Raw genomic sequence first — 17,804 nt, 5'->3', positions numbered from 1 at the left:
CGAAGCACTGCTCTTGCTAGGGTCAGTGTTAGCAACACTCCGGTTTGAGCCCCGTGAGCTCACCTACACACGTTAGGGCGAAGCTGAAATAGCCTCTCAAGGCTATCGGCATAGGTGGCATCGGTATGAAGCATCGGTAGACAGCGGCTTGGCTCTGCCCCTGGCATTGCTGAAGTGCATGGGCGACGGTAACCACTCACCATCAGGTGGGCCGTATGCTCGTCGGCCTGCAAGGGAAAAAAAAAAGCTATTGTGAGAAATTTTTACTTTGCAAGTTACTTAAGCCCGAATAAACGGGCCATTCAATTAACTATTCTTATTATATTTATTAAATGATTATAACCTACCTATCTTTGTATTTGAACCTAATAAAGACAAGTCGTAATTTGTATTTTAGAGCAATTTTCTAAACTCGTTAAACTAAGACACAGATAATATTCCTTATTTTAGAATTCATTCAAAAGTTAATAAGGAATCATCCTTATAAAGAATTTTTAAAGAGGTATGTTATTTCACTGACTTAAAAAATTTTACTCTCGTGATTTAAAGTTTGTTTTAATTATTTTTATTCGGTGATTGCTCACATTTTAATATACATTAGATTAACTGTAAAAAAAAGCATACTTCGTCTCGATATACAGTTGTTCCAGATTAATAGAATTCTATTCTATTTCAAAATAAAATTTACCTTGATTTGATAAAGATAATTGATAGGAATATAAATAAGTTTACAGGAGATTCGATAGGTAGAGGAGATAGATACATAACAAAGTTATAGGAAAAGGGTTTCGAGTTTCTTATTCAAAAATTATTTTAAGCGACATCTATTGCCTTAAAAAGAAACTTCAACGTTTGCTCTTACAGCAACACGGATTTACTTATTGGGTTTAGTATAGTAGTAATATTTCTAATAGATGGCGCTGTGTACAAGAAATGAATAATCGAGTAAAAGTTCTTATTAGTTATGAAACAAAGATTACTCGTAATTTAAAACAGGTCAACTTAACTTTAATATACTGGTACTTAAAATACTTATTTTATTAGGTACTTTACAAAAAGAATATATATTGTAATTATTAATTTCACTAGGTGAATAGTTGAAAGGAAAATTCATTGATTAAGTTTTTTCAAAATAAATTATATTATATTTTTTTGGCGGGAATCGGGAATTAAGTTAAATAACATATTTACAGAAATAAAAAGAATACGTACAGAAAAATAAACCAAACTTACTCAATATATTTTATTTTCGAAGCATTCCAATACCTAAGTACCTACTAGTGTTAGGATCGAATGTGATTCATACAATTCAGTTCAATTTATAGTTCAATTGTTCAATTTGTGATTCAATCAATCACGTGATACTTATTTATCACACCTAGTAATAGCAATTTTAAATCATTACATCGGAATATGAACGAATAGTTAACAATAATATGTGATTAGTGAAATAAGCAGATTAGTTAGAAATTATTTGTAGTAAGAATTAAAAAAATAGTGCGGATTGCTCTATTATTACTTTTATGTTGCCACCGTTCGAAGCATCACGAAATATGAAATAGATGTCTTTAATATCTGAAAAAAAAAACCAAATCTTTTCTCATTACATCAAACAAAACGACTTTTTTCTAAGATCTTCGTCTAAGTTATCGATTACATCTGATTTCTAATATTTCATTGCTTATAATAGTCACCAAGCTACTTTAGGCAGTCCTATTTTGATTAAGTTAGCAGTTCAAGACCTAATGGTAGACTAAGTGTTTTATCACATTCCCTACCTACCTACTTCCATAATTTTAGTCCTCTAATTTGATAATTTTAATTTTAATTCATTGTAAATTTATTGAAGTATAACATCGGCTTGAAGTCGATAAATGAAAGGTAAAATATTTATGTGTGGTTTTTATTATTATTAGGTGGTTGAGCAAAGTCTTAGCCAGGATTATGCACGGTCTGAAACAATCTAACTGCGTTGAATTTAAGCAAAATACTAGATACATTTTAATTTAGACTTCTTAACCGACTTCAAAAAAGGAGGATGTTCTCAATTCGACTGTATGTTTGTTACCTCATAACTTTTGCCTGGGTGAATCGATTTTGATGATTCTTTTATGATTAGAAAACTGACGCTTCCCGTGTGGTCCCATTTCAATTTAATCTAGTTCTGATAATGGTATCCATGAGAAAATCATGTAAGTCTTAAATTTGCATAAAATACGTGCGCAACAAATAGATGAATAACTCAATAACTCAATATCACGCCAACCGATTTCGATGATTTTTGTTTTTAGTGTATATTCATTTGTTTTGGAATATATCTTTTTTTCTATTTGAAGTCGGTTTTTGTTAAACCATGTCTATTTACAATTATGTATGTGTATACTCACACTCGCCATCGTCTGTACTCCAACGTCGAGCATACCCATTGCTTTGAATCGTACGGGATTCTGTGTCCTTCGTAGGAAACCGTACACGACCCTCCTGTTCTTCACATCCATACATTCCCAAGGTAATTGATACACTGCGTCTGGTATTCTATCCGCCTGAAAGTGATATGTTGTGTTAAATAAATTAAAGCCGAATGAGTGGTAGATTTTGAAGCCGTCGTAGCCTAAATGATAAGACGCCCGGTGCACTCGTTTCAAAAGATGCAATGGTGTTTGAATCCCGCAGGCAGGTACCAATTTTTCTAATGAAATACGTACTTAACAAATGTTTACGATTGACTTCCACAGTGAAGGAATAGCATACTGTATTGAAAATCAAACCCGCAACATTATAATTTGCGTAATTACTGGTGGTAGGATGGCTTGTGAGTTCACACGGGTAGGTACCACCGCCCCGCCTATTTCTGCCGTGAAGCACGGTACGGTTAAAACTGATACCTTAGAACTCTTGTCACAAAGTGGGTGATGGTGTTTACGTTGTTTAGGTATGTCTCTGGGCTCCAGTAACCACCTAACACCAGGTGGGCCGTAAGCTCGACCATCGGTCTAAGCAATAAAAAAATATTTAAAAAAAGTATTAAAACTTTATTCTAGTCAATATAACATCTTCCACGCTGATTGAAGTTTTTACTATCAGTAAGTAGTTATCGTTGTTTTTTCTATTGTATAGATGAGTGAAAGATCTCATGTTGTACCTGGTGCTACATGGTGCTACATGGCTACGGTAGTCCACAGAAGTCCAAAGTGATGCTGTCCCAAATTTTAATCGAGAACGCATTACTATTTCGCCGCAGAAATAAGCGAGGACGGAAGCAAGCTTATTGCGCGGTGCTTTTTTCGTTTTTCCTTTCCTATTAATTGGTACCCTAAGGGGCAATTCCAGTTACTCGAAAACTTCGTCACTTACCACGCTCCCGAGGAGTTCGAATATAATGGATATTTGAATTAATTGTTGAATCATGATCAAGGTTAAGGGTCCGTAACGTAACATGGCCTTCGTGGACTGAAAATATAAAGATAATAAATAATGATACGAACATCGATTTGCTTAAAAAGTCATTATAAAACATTTAAAATACAATCAAATGTAATCCTATTGATGGCAGACTGGCAGTAGGGCATCTTGTTAGCCCACACGTGTAGGCACCACCACCCCGCCTAAGTCTGCCGCGAGGCACTAATGCGTTCCGGTTTGAAGGATGGACCAGCCGTTATACTATAAAAAATATATTTAGAGCTTATTATCTTAAAGTTGGTGGCGGCAATTACGTTGTTAATGTTACACCGGTAAGAGTAACGCCATCTATCGCCGAATAGCCGAAGCGAACATCAAGGGATTTAGTAACATCTAGAATGCCCGAGAAGTACAACGCCATCTATTGTCAGATAGCGGAAACACACAGAAAATACTCGACTTGTGAGGAATGTTCTCGATAATTCTAGGGATGTGGTATAGGCTATAAAAGCGTTGCAGAGATGGCACGCAGTCAGTCAATAATCGGAACTACTCGAAGCGAAACAGCGAACGGATCACCTGAAGCGAAGCGGAAGAAGTGAATTGAGAATTTTAAGGTGTTTGTTAAGTCTTTTAAGTGTTCTAACAGTGTTAACTTGTAATTCGGTAGAATTTTATTTATCCCGAACCCTAGCGCGTAACATTTATATCCATAAGCTCTGTTAACTACTTAAAACCAGGTTAGCCTTAAGCTTGCTCACCAGTCTATCTAATAAAAAGTCTGCGCCTTCAATTGGCTTAGGACCGTGATAAAATTATTTAGTAACTAATGGTAATGTACATATATATCTCTGTAGATACTATTATTACATTTAGGTACAATGAATTTGTGTGAAAAAAAAACAATACTATGAACTAAATTACTATTGTTGAATCGCTATCTCGAGAAACTGTACTCATTACGCGGACCAATCGGATACGAGCAATGTCACCTACACGTTGATTGGTCAGAATGACGGATTTAAAAAGTGTCGTGACAACTTTTCGTAAGAATTTTTTCCGTCTAGCCCCCTTTCACAACGCGCGATAAGGAACTTCGTTCCAATAACGATCACTGGGCATACCCTACTAATGAAGAGGTCGACGTGTCGCAGCGGCTTCGGGCATTAATCCGTTCTCGAGAAGTACAATAAACAAATAAACATCAAAGTTACCAAATCAGAACACTCCAAGAGCAGCATGCATAGGCTAACTTGATGAAAACCGTAGTACACCAATAGAATAACTCCAAACGTTTCAGACATATCATTGGCGAAACTGGAATAAATGAAGGATGCTACTATAAATATATATTTTTTTTTATTGCCTTTGTAGGCAGACGGGCATACGGCCCACCTGATGGTGAGTGGTTACCGTCGCCCATGGACTTCAGCAATGCCAGCGGCAGAGCCAAGCCGCTGCCTACCGATAGACGGGCATACGGCCCAAATATATATATTATATTATATATAAGTTTACATTTATTAATGTCCGTATTAGTAATACATTGATGTCAGTTACTGTCTATCTCTCTATTAGAGAGTACTGTGCTGTTAGATGCTGATAGGTAATATATTTTCTTTAATTTTTTTTTTATTGCTTATATGGGTGGTCGAGCTCACAGCCCACCTGATATTAAGTGTTTACTGGAGCCCATAGACATCTACAACGTAAATGCGCCACCCACCTTGAGATATAAGTTCTAAGGTCTCAGTATAGTTACAACGGCTGCCCCACCCTTCAAACCGAAACGCATTACTGTTTCACGGCAGAAATAGGCGGGGCGGTGGTACCTACCCGTGCGGACTCACAAGAGGTCCTACCACCAGTAATTACGCAAATCATAATTTTGCGGGTTTTATTTTTATTAGACGATGTTATTCCTTCACCGTGGAAGTCAATCGTGAACAATTGTTAAGTACGTATTTCATTAGAAAAATTGGTACCCGCCTGCGGGATTCGAACACCGGTGCATCGCTAGATCCGAATGCCCCGGACGTCTTATCCTTTAGGCCACGACGACTTAATGCTTATTCTAATCCTTGGTTTAGTGGTCTGAATCTATTGACCCTAACTGTTGAATCACGGTAATTGGGTTTATGTCCCGGTCGGGGTCCAATACCTTTCCGATGTTTGGGCAAAAAAGCGGAATTTGACAACACACGGGCCGTTAACTCGTTCAGACTACGCAATCAAAAGAAAATAAAAAGTAAAATCATACTCATCAACTGTTCCATAGTGTTTTATGCATTCACGTAGTCTAGCGAAAACTTCTTTCGACTCCTCCTCTGTATACGTCTCCACATTCGTTGGTCCGTTGGGCGTTGTGATGACATGGCTGGCTTTAGGTCTCGGGAAATTTATGAGATTGTGTGAGAGTATCTTAAGGTGACCCCAAACGTGCATTACCATGAGGCACATGAGCAAATCAAACATTACCAATCCAATCGAGCATGTAACTGACACATAGGAATTGAATAAGGCCATTATGATGTATCCCCTAAAATTGTGAGAATAGTCGAAGGGGAAAGCAAAATAAACAGAATGGAAAAACGTTACATTGGGTCCATAAGGATCCGAAAATGCCCCGGACACGTAATTGTTGTACAACGGTAGAAGATTGAACAGCCCTAGACCCATAAACATCGAAAATAACACATAAAGTGTGTAAAAATGGGACATTCTGTTCACGAAAGTGCAAAGCTGAAAACACATATAATATATCGGTTATATTCTTTAATAATTATCTTATATTATATTATTACTTTTAAGACTATTTAGCGATTAGGCTTCACGCTAATTTTCTTTAACGATTTCCAATTATTTCGCACGGTTTTCTGGCCGAAATTAACGAAACAAAAACTTTAAAGAAAACCAGTTCATTCCGTATACATATACCTATAAAAACCCAAACTACAAGATGGCCGACGCTTATCTCATATCTGGGATGCGATGCGAATAAGTGGTGGACCGTTCATAGAGCAAGTGCCAAGTATCTGTTCATGAACAGCTTTCAAGGCATACGGCGAACGTCGTGTTAATTATCTACCATTGGAATATTACACCCCAGAGCTTTTGCCGAACCATGTTGATGGTTCCTACAGCAAAACACTCATGGATTTGGAACGATAGGACATTAATGCAATTCAAAAATCAATCTCATGTGTGAAATGGAGATCATAGTATCAAAGATGTAGTAACTTTTCATTTTTATGTCGGATATTTGTTGGCACCTTCGCTTCGCACTAGATCCGTCGCAACTCACCTGACCAACAACGTTAGTAAAATGTTTTTTTTTTCTTTGAAACCACAAACTTCGACAAATAGAATAGTGATAGCTCAGTGTGGCAAAAAATCACATAAACTTTACCTTATAAGCGTAATCTGAATTCTTCTGGAAATTGAATAGATGCATTACCGTTATGAAGCGACCAGTTAATACAAGGTAACGTTCGAAAAGCATAACTAGTGCTGTCCTCGACTGAAAATATGCAAAATTATAAATTTCCTGAAGTTAGTTAGTCCAAACTTCAATCAAAAATACATAATATATCTAAGGTCTACATTTTTTTATAAAAACAATAAAAGGTTAGAAATTGCATTGAACACGTTCAAAACCTTGAATGAAATTTTAATAACTTGAGAACAAGTAAGTTTTGCAATGCAATGTATCGTTGACAAATGGACAGCCGTACCTTTAATTTAAATTACAATAATTAGCGATCGCTTAGCTGTTTTGGTAATATAGTGTTTTACGTGTAGGTACTATCGTCCTGACTATTTCTTACTTGAAAAAGTTGTGTATTCCGGCTTGAGGCGAGGGAAGGGAGATGACGATAACCGTTACGAAAAATAATTGGGATTTATACCTCATTACTCAGACTTTGCGGCGTTATTCTAGTAGTCGATAAAACCCCGTTACCCTCTGCTGTACGTCCTTTACTTGCTTACAAAAAAATTTTACTAAATGCAGAGATATTAAAACTTAATATTAAATGTACGTTGTCATTCCTCTTCTCATTCCGGACCTTAGTGATTAGTATTGTTACGCCGGGAAGTTTAACTCCATCTATCGCTAAATAGTTGAACGAATATCGAAGGATCTAGTAGTATATAGAACGCCGCTCGAGAAGTACAACGCCATCTATTGTCAGACACCGGAAACACACAATACTAGACTTTTGTGGAATATTCTCGACGATTCTAGGGATTTCGTCTCGACTATAAAAGCGTTGCAGAGATGACACGCAGTCAGCCATTTCGACAAAGTGGCACGACATGAGAACCCTCTCATCGTGGCCGCCGGTAGCTACATTCCCGATCCTGCGGACAGAATGGACAGCAGTCGACGTCGCCCAAAACACGTTATTTCGGATCCTCCCGATCCGCTAGCGGTGCTTTTAGGTACCTCAAGCGCCGGTCATCGTTCTCGTCGAACCCGTCGCTTGCGACGAAGGGCTCGATTAACCAACAGACACAGCCCACTGAGTTTCTCGCCGGATCTTCTCAGTGGGTCGCGTTTCCAATCCAGTGGTAGATTCTACGAAGCGCGGCCCTTGCTAGGGTTCGTGTTAGCAACGTCTTCAGGTTTGAGCCCCATGAGCTCACCTACTAGTTAAGGTTACGCTGAAATAGCCTCTCAAGGCTATCAGCACAGGAAGGAAAAAAAAACATGCAGTCAGTAATCGGAACTACTCGAAGCGAAACAGCGAACGGATCACCTGAAGCGAAGCGGAAGAAGCGAATTAAGAGTTTTATAGTGTTTGTTGAGTGTTGAATACAGTTTTTAGTTGTACTTCGGTGGAATTTTATTTATCCCGAACCCCAGCGCGTAACAGTATTGTAGTCTGACGATAAAGAATTAAACAATACACTGTTTTTGTTGCATTGATTTTTGTCTACCTATCCGCCTGCCACCTGTAGCCTTGAGGGACTATTCTGGTTTTGGAGGGTTTTCTAACATTAGCCTCAGCAACAGCAGTGGTTCGATGAATCTACCACTGAATCGGAATAGCGACCCACTGAGTAGATCCGGCGACAAACTCAGTGGATTACATTGACAGTTAACTTTATTACTATGATCGAAAACGACACAACATTAAATCTGGCAGTACTATTCCTTCTGCAAAAAATAAAAATTCCAAAATTAATACTCACACAAGTAACCAAATTCATCATCACAGTTATGAAGGTGCTGGCCAGAATGAAAAACGGTATCTCGTTAAAATGAAAATGTATGTACAGAATTCCACACGCGAGGCAAACAACGGACTGGATCGGTAATATAACCCGGTGAATCGAATGTCCCAATGATCGTATTTCGTTCAGTTGTTTTTCCGGCCAGGCGCATATTATCTTTAAATTAAAGCGAAGTATCTTCATATATTGAAAGTTTTGAGGTTTTTGGATGTCCCTAAAAAAAGGAATGAATTTTGAAATATATTATTTAAGCTTTTTTTATATAACTTAATAATAATTATATAACTTAATTTTTATTTCACTTTTAAATATTTTGGAAGTTAGCGGAATCGTCATGAATTTATTAAGTTGAAGTTATTTGTTTAGCGAATTTATTAATATTCCTTTGAATACTGTATAAAGTATTATATATTTACAGTAAATAGGTGTACTATTTACTCTGCACTGCCTTTAGTTGACTGGTGCCTGAATACCTTAGGAATTCCGCAAATGTAAATTTTACATGAAGTGTAATAAATAAATAAATAAAATACAAACATTAACAGATAGCTGTATCCCGAAGAAGATTTTCATTGTATCAAACCGAAACCAGAAAAAAATTGTTTTCGTCTTACTCATAATGCATCAAAAAAACGCAGTTATCATAGTGACTTAAACCGTATTTATTGTAAAGTAATATTATTTTAATATTTTAATTCCACGGAAAAACAAAACAGGAATGTCGTTGGGAATTATTTTTGTAATCTTCTATACTAATATATAAATCTACAGTGATTATTACAGATGTTCCGTTATAACTACTGAAGCATGCATCCGATTGACTCGAAACTTAGTATCCATGTAGAAAATACATGTACTTAATGGATAGGCTAATGTGTATATGACTGTTGGACTCCTTACACCAGTTGCGGGGGCGTTAATGATTCATTCCGACAGGAGCCCTCTTCTTCGATATAGCGAAGGCGTTCGACAAAGTCTGGCACAACGGTTTGATATACAAACTGTATAACATGGGAGTGCCAGACAGACTCGTGCTCATCATACGAGACTACTTGTCGAACCGTTCGTTCCGATATCGAGTCGAGGAAACGCGTTCCCGGCCCCGTCACGTCACAGCCGGAGTCCCGCAAGGCTCCGCCCTCTCCCCGTTACTATTCAGTTTGTATATCAATGATATACCCCGGTCTCCGGAGACCCATCTGGCGCTCTTCGCCGATGACACCGCCATCTACTACTCGTGTAGGAAGAAGGCGTTGCTTCATCGACGACTTCAGACCGCAGCTACCACCATGGGACAGTGGTTCCGGAAGTGGCGCATCGACATCAACCCCACGAAAAGCACAGCGGTGCTCTTCAAAAGGGGTCGCCCTCCGAACACCACGCTGAGCATCCCCCTCCCGACTAGGCGCGTCAACACCTCCGCCCCCGCCGTTCGCCCAATCACGATGTTCGACCAGCCCATACCGTGGGCCCCGAAGGTCAAATATTTAGGCGTCACCCTCGACAGTAGGATGACATTCCGCTCCCACATCAAGACGGTACGCGATCGTGCCGCCTTCATTCTAGGACGTCTCTATCCGATGATATGTAGGCGAAGTAAAATGTCCCTTAGAAATAAGGTGACACTCTACAAAACTTGCATACGCCCCGTCATGACCTATGCAAGTGTAGTGTTCGCTCACGCGGCCCGCGTACACTTAAAATCCTTCCAAATCATTCAATCCCGTTTTTGCAGGATAGCCGTCGGAGCCCCGTGGTTCGTCAGGAATGTCGACCTCCATGACGACCTGGACTTAGAGTCCATCAGTAAGTATCTACAGTCGGCGTCCATGCGCCACTTCGATAAAGCGGCACGACACGAGAACCCTCTCATCGTGGCCGCCGGTAACTACATTCCCGATCCTGCGGACAGAATGGAAAGCAGTCGACGTCGCTCAAAACACGTCATCTCGGATCCTCCCGATCCACTAACGGTGCTTTTAGGTACTTCAAGCACCGGTCACCGTTCTCGTCGAACCCGTCGCTTGCGACGAAGGGCTCGACGAGTAAATTAACTCTCAGACACAGCCCACTGAGTTTCTCGCCGGATCTTCTCAGTGGGTCGCGTTTCCGATCCGGTGGTAGATTCTGCGAAGCACGGCTCTTGCTAGGGTTCGTGTTAGCAACATCGTCAGGTTTGAGCCCCGTGAGCTCACCTACTAAAGTTAGGGTTACGCTGACATAGCCTCTCAAGGCTATCAGCTTAGGTAGGAAAAAAAAAAAAGTTAATGATGAGAATTTTTGTGGGGATGAGAAATAATAATATTAATTTTAAATGCTCAGCGAAGCAGATGGGTATAGCTAGTACTTAATAAATATAGTAGGTACGTACGGTGAACGACTGTCATCTTTGAAGGATAGTAACATAACTTGAAGCTCTGCGAGGATCGAAGTATTCTATCCTTTCTTATATTTAATGTATTATTACGTGATGAACGATATTTTAGCGCTTTTATAGCCGAAACTGACCTTGGTGAAATTAAATGCGAAGCAAAACAAACACGCCTTTGCTATTAAGGAATAAAAAATTCCTTTATCTATTTTAATAAGAAGGTGCATCAAATGGAATGACAAATGAATTTATAATTTAGTTTAGTTTGCCATTTACTTAACAATAATTTAACTGTGAATAATTTATTACTAGTATATAGTATCTGTAAAAGAGGAGAAGCGACAAGACTAGCCACTAACGTTTTACAATACAGGAAATGAAAATACCATCCTTGAAGCTGGAACCAGAATAAAGTACTAGCCTAAGGTAAACATAAATAATATATTTACTTAACAATATATTAGTAGATGTTATGACAATATTTATTGCATTTTTGAGGAACCTGGAATTACAACGCGAAGGCAGCCTCACAGCGCGTTGCTTCGAGGCCGTTGACCTCATACGCCAGTTAATTTCTAATCGTGTTCCATTACGTGGAATCTAAAGAACAAAGAAAGAAAAAAAATCAACTATGATTTTTAAGAATTATTGTGTCCAGATTCGTCCATTTCATGACATATTTTTAAAAACTTTGTTTTTTTCTTACCTACTCTAGTAACCTCGAGGGGTTATTCTAAATTCGCCGAGCTTGTAGGTAAGCTCACGGGGCTCAAACCTGCCGACGTTGCTAACACGAACCCTAGCAAGAGCCGTGCTTCGCAGAATCTACCACCGGATCGGAAACGCGACCGACTGAGAAGATCCGGCGAGAAAGTCAGTGGGCTGTGTCTGTGGGTTAATTTACTCGTCGAGCCCTTCGTCGCAAGCGACGGGTTTGACGAGAACGATGATCGGATTTGAGAACGGTTTCTAATATATCCTGCACAATGAAAATATAGTTTGAAATCATAAAAACAAAACCATCAAGCCGAACTAAAACAATTTTTTATTTTAATTTTATTCTGGTGATCCAGATCCTATTGGACCAAAGTAATATCGGACATCTTAAAGTTCTTGGAAAATAACTTTTTATAAGATACCTCAAAGAATTGGTTCAAAAATCAATTTTGAATGATAAATCTTATTTATGAACATTTTGTCGTTTTTATTTGATAGTAAAAGGAATCAACTGACGAGAAAAAATGTGATTGCAGACTCTCAGTCATACTTTCGTATTGTCTAAAGAAATGGAATTTTCTAATGTGTAGGTAATTGTATTATTTATATCTAGGCAGGTACATAATATTATTTTATTATGCATTGTTTTTTTAAATGCGCTCACAATAGAAGCTATATATTATTATTATTTATGTATTCTGTGGTCACAACATTAAGTGTATGAAATGACAAGTCTAAGTTTGAATAGGCGAAGGCAAAACAAAACATTAAAGATGTTTAGGAGCAATTGATAAACTTCAATGCTACCAGTACATTTTAAAGAATCAATTTTGTCAAAACCATTCGTGTTTAAGTACCAAAAATTTAATGCATTACTTAAATGAAACTGAAGCTTGAGGTGTCATTGATGACGGTCTCTAGAAATTGAGCGAATAGTAGTCATTATGAAGTAGTTTATAAATTAACTATAATACATATAAATACATATTGTGTAGCAAATTCACAACTGCACTTAATTTGAATTGAAATTTACGACCGCATGAAATAGTTATACCGTATTCGTATGCTGGAAATACACTAGCACGATTTAAAAGTAATGTTTATTTCACTTTTAAGGCACACATCTCGAGCTTACTACGTTCATTTCGCTATTGTTTTGTTGTTGCTTGTTGTTAACTGTAAGAAGTCGAAACGCAAAACATTTCACTATCACGGACGGGCAACGACAGCGTACACTAAAAAGATCTGTGCGGAATTGGACAGTACATTGAGAGGTAAAATGAAAAATGTTCTTTCATATCTATATAATATTATATAAAAATGAATTGCTGTTCGTTAGTCTCGCTAAAACTCGAGAACGGCTGGACCGATTTGGCTAATTTTGGTCTTGAATTATTCGTGGAAGTCTAGAGAAGGTTTAAAACAGAGAGTTGAATATTTAAATCAATGGTTTAAAAGGTGAAAAAATATGAAAATAAACAAACAATTTTGTTTTTCCTTTGATGTGTCCCCCGTCGGACGGATTCCTTTTATTCGTTTTAAGTTTGTTTTATACAAAAGTTAAGGTTTTTTATTTAACGATTGAGGCACTACGAATTCTGCTGGGTCAGCTAGTTATTAAATAAATTAATGTCGAAAAAACTTTTATCACATCCGTATTTTACGTGACCTTTCTTAGTCGTTTCGAACGATACGACTGTGCCGTAGTTCAAGTACTCTGGCAGATTCGTTAGTGATGCAATTTAAGTAAAAGTTACATTCGAAATGCGCGAGTCAAACGATTACGAGTATAATAAGTAGGTTTTTTTTAAGCTATTGCATAGATTTTATCGCGGGCCTTGAGCGCGGCTTGAGAGCGGAATCATGAAATTCCGTAACGAAAAAAACCTGACACCCCTCACTCCGCCTACCATGTAGGTAGCTCGCGTTCAACACATTCACACGTTGCGCTTGTGTAGTGTTTGTGAATAAGCGCGTGGCGTGACGTCACACTGCATGCGCATCATGAAAAGTCTGCTCGTCTCTCTCTCGCGCGGTCTAGCTTATGAATGTGAAGGGGACAGTTAAGGTTTTGCTTTTATTAATGTTTAATATAGCGTGGTCTTGTTTTATTATTGTTTTAATATTAAATTATCATTGTCTAATTATAATTGCATAAGTTGATAAAAAATGCTACGCAATAGCTTTACCGCGGCAGTTCCCGAGTGCCACACGTTTTTTAATTTCTTTCATGACATTTCTTTCTTTCACATTTCTTTCTAGTGACAACGAAGCTTGGCTATATTATTGGACAAAATATTACTTTCCGACTATTCCACAGCTCGTCACAAAACATGTTTTCTACGGCCAGACTCCGGTCCGTGTCGAGCGGACATCGTTCAGTGGTACTTCGACGTGAAACAACACAGATGCTACAGATTCTTTTGGGGCGGTTGCCAAGGAAACGGTAACAAATTCGAAACTGAAAAGGAATGCCGAGACTACTGTTATCTTAATACCACAACTGCAATACGTAAGTTTGGATTTAGACTAAATCACCTAAACCGACAATACATCTCGGTGCTCTGATATTGTTATTCGGTAAGTTGGCTTGTTCCAAAATTTTAGAGAATGATAAGAAAAGAATGATTCTAAAATAGATCGTAGCATGTGTACCGAGAAATGAAGAAAATGATGATCATTAATGGTTTATTTGCAGTTTATCATAAAATGCATGAAATGTGCGTCTTTAAATTTGTAAAACTAGACGTTCTTGCTTTAACTTTGTTGTTTAGTTCTAGTTCGAAAAATCGAAACAGAGAAAAATATAGAGCCTTTAAATACAGAGCCTTTTTGGTGAGGTAAATATTCTAGGGGAGATGAAGGCGCGGAGGCTCAGGTGGCTTAGGCGTGTAGTGCGGATGAGGCAGGATCGGGTTATATGAAGCGGATGTACGCGGGTGTACCGGAGGGCCGTCGTACCATAGGGAAACCCGAGTGTACCTGGTCTAACGTTGTTGAAATGGCGAGCTCCGCGTGCCGGACGAGTGGTGGCGTTTATTGACGAAGGCCAAAACCCACTCCGGGGCTATAGTGCCAGCGCAGAAGTAGTTTTTTCCCTACCTAAGCTGATAGCCTTGAGAGGCTATTTCAGCGTAACCTTAAATAGTAGGTGAGCTCACGGGGCTTAAGCGGGAGTGATGCTAACACTGACCCTAGCAAGAGCAGTGCTGCGCAGAATCTACTGCCGGATCGGAAACGCGACCCACTGAGAAGATCCGGCATGAAACTCAGTGGGCTCCGAAGTAGTAGTAATATGTATTTACATATATGAACTTTCATCTAAAATGCAGACAAATATAACCGTCGAGATTTCTCGAAGTTCTGTGTGCTTAGTGCGAGTTTTTTAACGTTGTCGATAGCGTAAAAGTTAACTCAAACTTGTATGGAGTTGCGACGTTTGCCAACGTTTGCCGCTTGGCGCTGTTCCAACTGCATACAAATTTGAGTTAACTTTTACGCTATCGAGAACGTTAAAAACTCGCACTAAGCACACAGAAGTAAATTTCGTTATATGTTTGACGTTAGGGTAATGTATAGTGAAGTATTTATTTATTCAGCATCCAAAAATACATTACAAACACGATAGAAATACAAAAACAATACGCAACCTTTGTGATATACCTACGGGATATACCCCACAATGCCATTGGCAAACCGTTGAGCGATTATTAAGTAATAAAAAAGAGTAGGTTGCGGTGCACTGTAACAATTACGAGCACATGATAAAAAAACAATAGGTTTTCTCATATCTTCGATTTAAGGGTCGGGGCAATCAATTGCCCGACACTTCGATTATTGGGATATTTTCTGTCATTCTCCTCTTTCGCTTGTTTGTGTTGTCACAAAGTATGTGTGTCTACCACGTTCAGATTACGTAGCTGCTTTCCAATGCCGAAATGCCCAGTGAAGCCCCAAAAAATTGTATGTAACTACAGTATTAATTTAATATAAGCATAAAGTTGGATGAAATACTACGGAAATCCCCTATCTGGTATGGTTTTTGCCTCATTTTTGTAGCTGCGACTTGTGGAATATAATTTTAGATCAATTACTTAGATATAGATATTTGACCATTCTACTCTATTGTCTTGTTCGAGAGGTTATCTAACTATACCTATGTTTGCGAGCTTAGCTAACGCGCTATTAAAGTTTCAACGGGATTTTTTTTTCTGAATACAGTACAAATACCACACTTCTGTTCCTTGAGCTTCGACTATGGAACATGCTTCGGGTATTACCATCGATGGACTTGGGATAAATTTTTTAAGTAAGCTTTTTAAAGTATTTGTCTAATTCTTTTGTATTATTAAAATGTATCCATAAAATTTAGCTATCGATAAGACTTACAATACGCAGACAAAATTATTATACTTTTTGGCTACTACATTGTTTATTTTGTTTGTTTGTTAATAAACTCCATTTTAGATTTAGGTTCAATAAGATATATTTATATATTCGTAATATTTTTGTAATGAATGCCATTTTCAGATATTCTAAGTAAAGAAATGCACAGATATGTCAATTATGAAATGTATTAAACGACTAAATCCTGTTGTATGATAATGGCGTTGCGTAATAATGTTCCTTCATTCTGAAATGCGGTAGGAGGAATTTATTGATTCATTTTATGATTATACCAAGAAATTGAACAGAATACAACGCGACTTATGCTTTAAAATCGTTTTGCTCTTTTAATTTTTGTAGGCGTTTAGTCGAAATTATACTGTAAATTACTTTTAGATTATTTTGATCTGTAACTTTCCGTCATATATTTTCCGAAGCCTTGCTATTTATAGTCGCCTAAGTAGTCGAACGATTGGAAGGGATTTTCAGGCAATACCTCAACGAAACGTCTTAGATTGAAGGATATACTAAAGAACTAGGTATAGGATAGGTTTTCTCGCTCTCTGGCTGGGTATCCGGGATAAATGTCCACACCGCTCAAACTACGTTGATAACAAATATAACAAGAACTTAAAATTAATATTAATTAAACTTGCAGAACTTGCAAGCGTCGCTTGTATTCCGGTTGCGGTGGAAACCAGAATAATTTCGAGACACGAGCAGAATGCTTCTCCACTTGTCTCAAGCCGCCAAACAATACGCTGCAACAGCGTTATCAACGCTTCACGACTTGTGTCCCGTTCAACATCGACGACTTGATGTAAAAATAGTTTTTGTTAAACTCACTGTTCTCTCCGAAACACCTAAACTCCGACACAAAAGTCATTACCTACAACAAAATAAAAAAATATACTAATTTTATTTAAAACTAAAATAATGAATTACAATATCGTTCGAAAAATAAAATTAAAAAATACAACAAGATTGTTTTTATTTCGTGAATGTTATCATGCGTGTTTTTTTTAATAATTAAAACTAGTTTTATGGCTTTTTCCTTAATGTAATTACTTAGTCTGGCTATAAATACTGTTACAATTAAAAATAAACAAAATATTACATTTGAATTTGGAATCCGTCATTTTTATATGATTGCTCATTGAGTTTTCTCATTTTGGCGCCAATACATTGTACAATATTTTGCGATATTAAAATGGAGTGGGGTGATAAAGAGAACCGAATCGCTGTGATTGCTTTACACAAAGTAGGTATGGAGCCAAATGGAATTTTTAAAACTCTCCATACGCTTGGTATTAGTAAAATGTTTGTGTACCGGGCTATTAATAGGTGCAATGAGACCTCCTCTGCTTGTGACAGAAAAAGATTTGGCCGTCCACGTAGTGTTCGTACATAAAAGGTGGTAAAGGCAGTAAGGGAAAGAGTTCGAAGAAATCCTGTCCGAAAGCAAAAGATTTTATCTCGGGAGATGAAGATAGCACCTAGAACCACGTCGCGTATTTTAAAAGATGACTTAGAACTTGCAGCCTATACCTAAGAGACGTACTGGTCATTTCTTAACTGATAATTTAAAAGAGAATAGGGTGTAAAATCGAAACAACTACTGATGCGGTATTGTTTACGGATGAGAATGTTTTATAACTGAGCAACATTTTAACAAACAAAATGACCGTAT

The 17,804-nt window shown here is 37.8% G+C and overlaps 2 protein-coding genes across 2 annotated transcripts; one reads left to right on the top strand and one right to left on the bottom strand.

Moving 5' to 3' along the window:
- Positions 1–1,229: 1,229 nt before the first annotated feature.
- Positions 1,230–11,105, bottom strand: Or-1 (olfactory receptor 1). Its single transcript, NM_001043410.2, has 8 exons — positions 11,012–11,105; positions 8,599–8,854; positions 6,812–6,922; positions 5,663–6,144; positions 4,617–4,719; positions 3,355–3,450; positions 2,388–2,543; positions 1,230–1,575 (listed from the first exon to the last, which is right to left on the bottom strand). Exons 1-8 carry the CDS (start codon positions 11,044–11,046, stop codon positions 1,522–1,524), a joined length of 1,293 nt encoding a protein of 430 aa, NP_001036875.1. The 5' UTR covers positions 11,047–11,105; the 3' UTR covers positions 1,230–1,521.
- A 1,682-nt stretch (positions 11,106–12,787) lies between these two features.
- On the top strand, positions 12,788–17,096 carry LOC101736287 (tissue factor pathway inhibitor). The gene is made up of 4 exons (XM_012693474.4): positions 12,788–13,002; positions 14,049–14,240; positions 15,950–16,037; positions 16,773–17,096. The coding sequence occupies exons 1-4, from the start codon at positions 12,825–12,827 to the stop codon at positions 16,936–16,938; spliced, it is 624 nt and encodes a 207-aa protein (XP_012548928.1). The 5' UTR covers positions 12,788–12,824; the 3' UTR covers positions 16,939–17,096.
- Positions 17,097–17,804: the final 708 nt, after the last annotated feature.

The sequence above is a fragment of the Bombyx mori genome, chromosome 1 (assembly GCF_030269925.1).
Source record: "Bombyx mori chromosome 1, ASM3026992v2".
NCBI classification, from domain to species: domain Eukaryota; kingdom Metazoa; phylum Arthropoda; class Insecta; order Lepidoptera; family Bombycidae; genus Bombyx; species Bombyx mori.
This window is presented reverse-complemented; position numbering and strand designations above follow the sequence as displayed.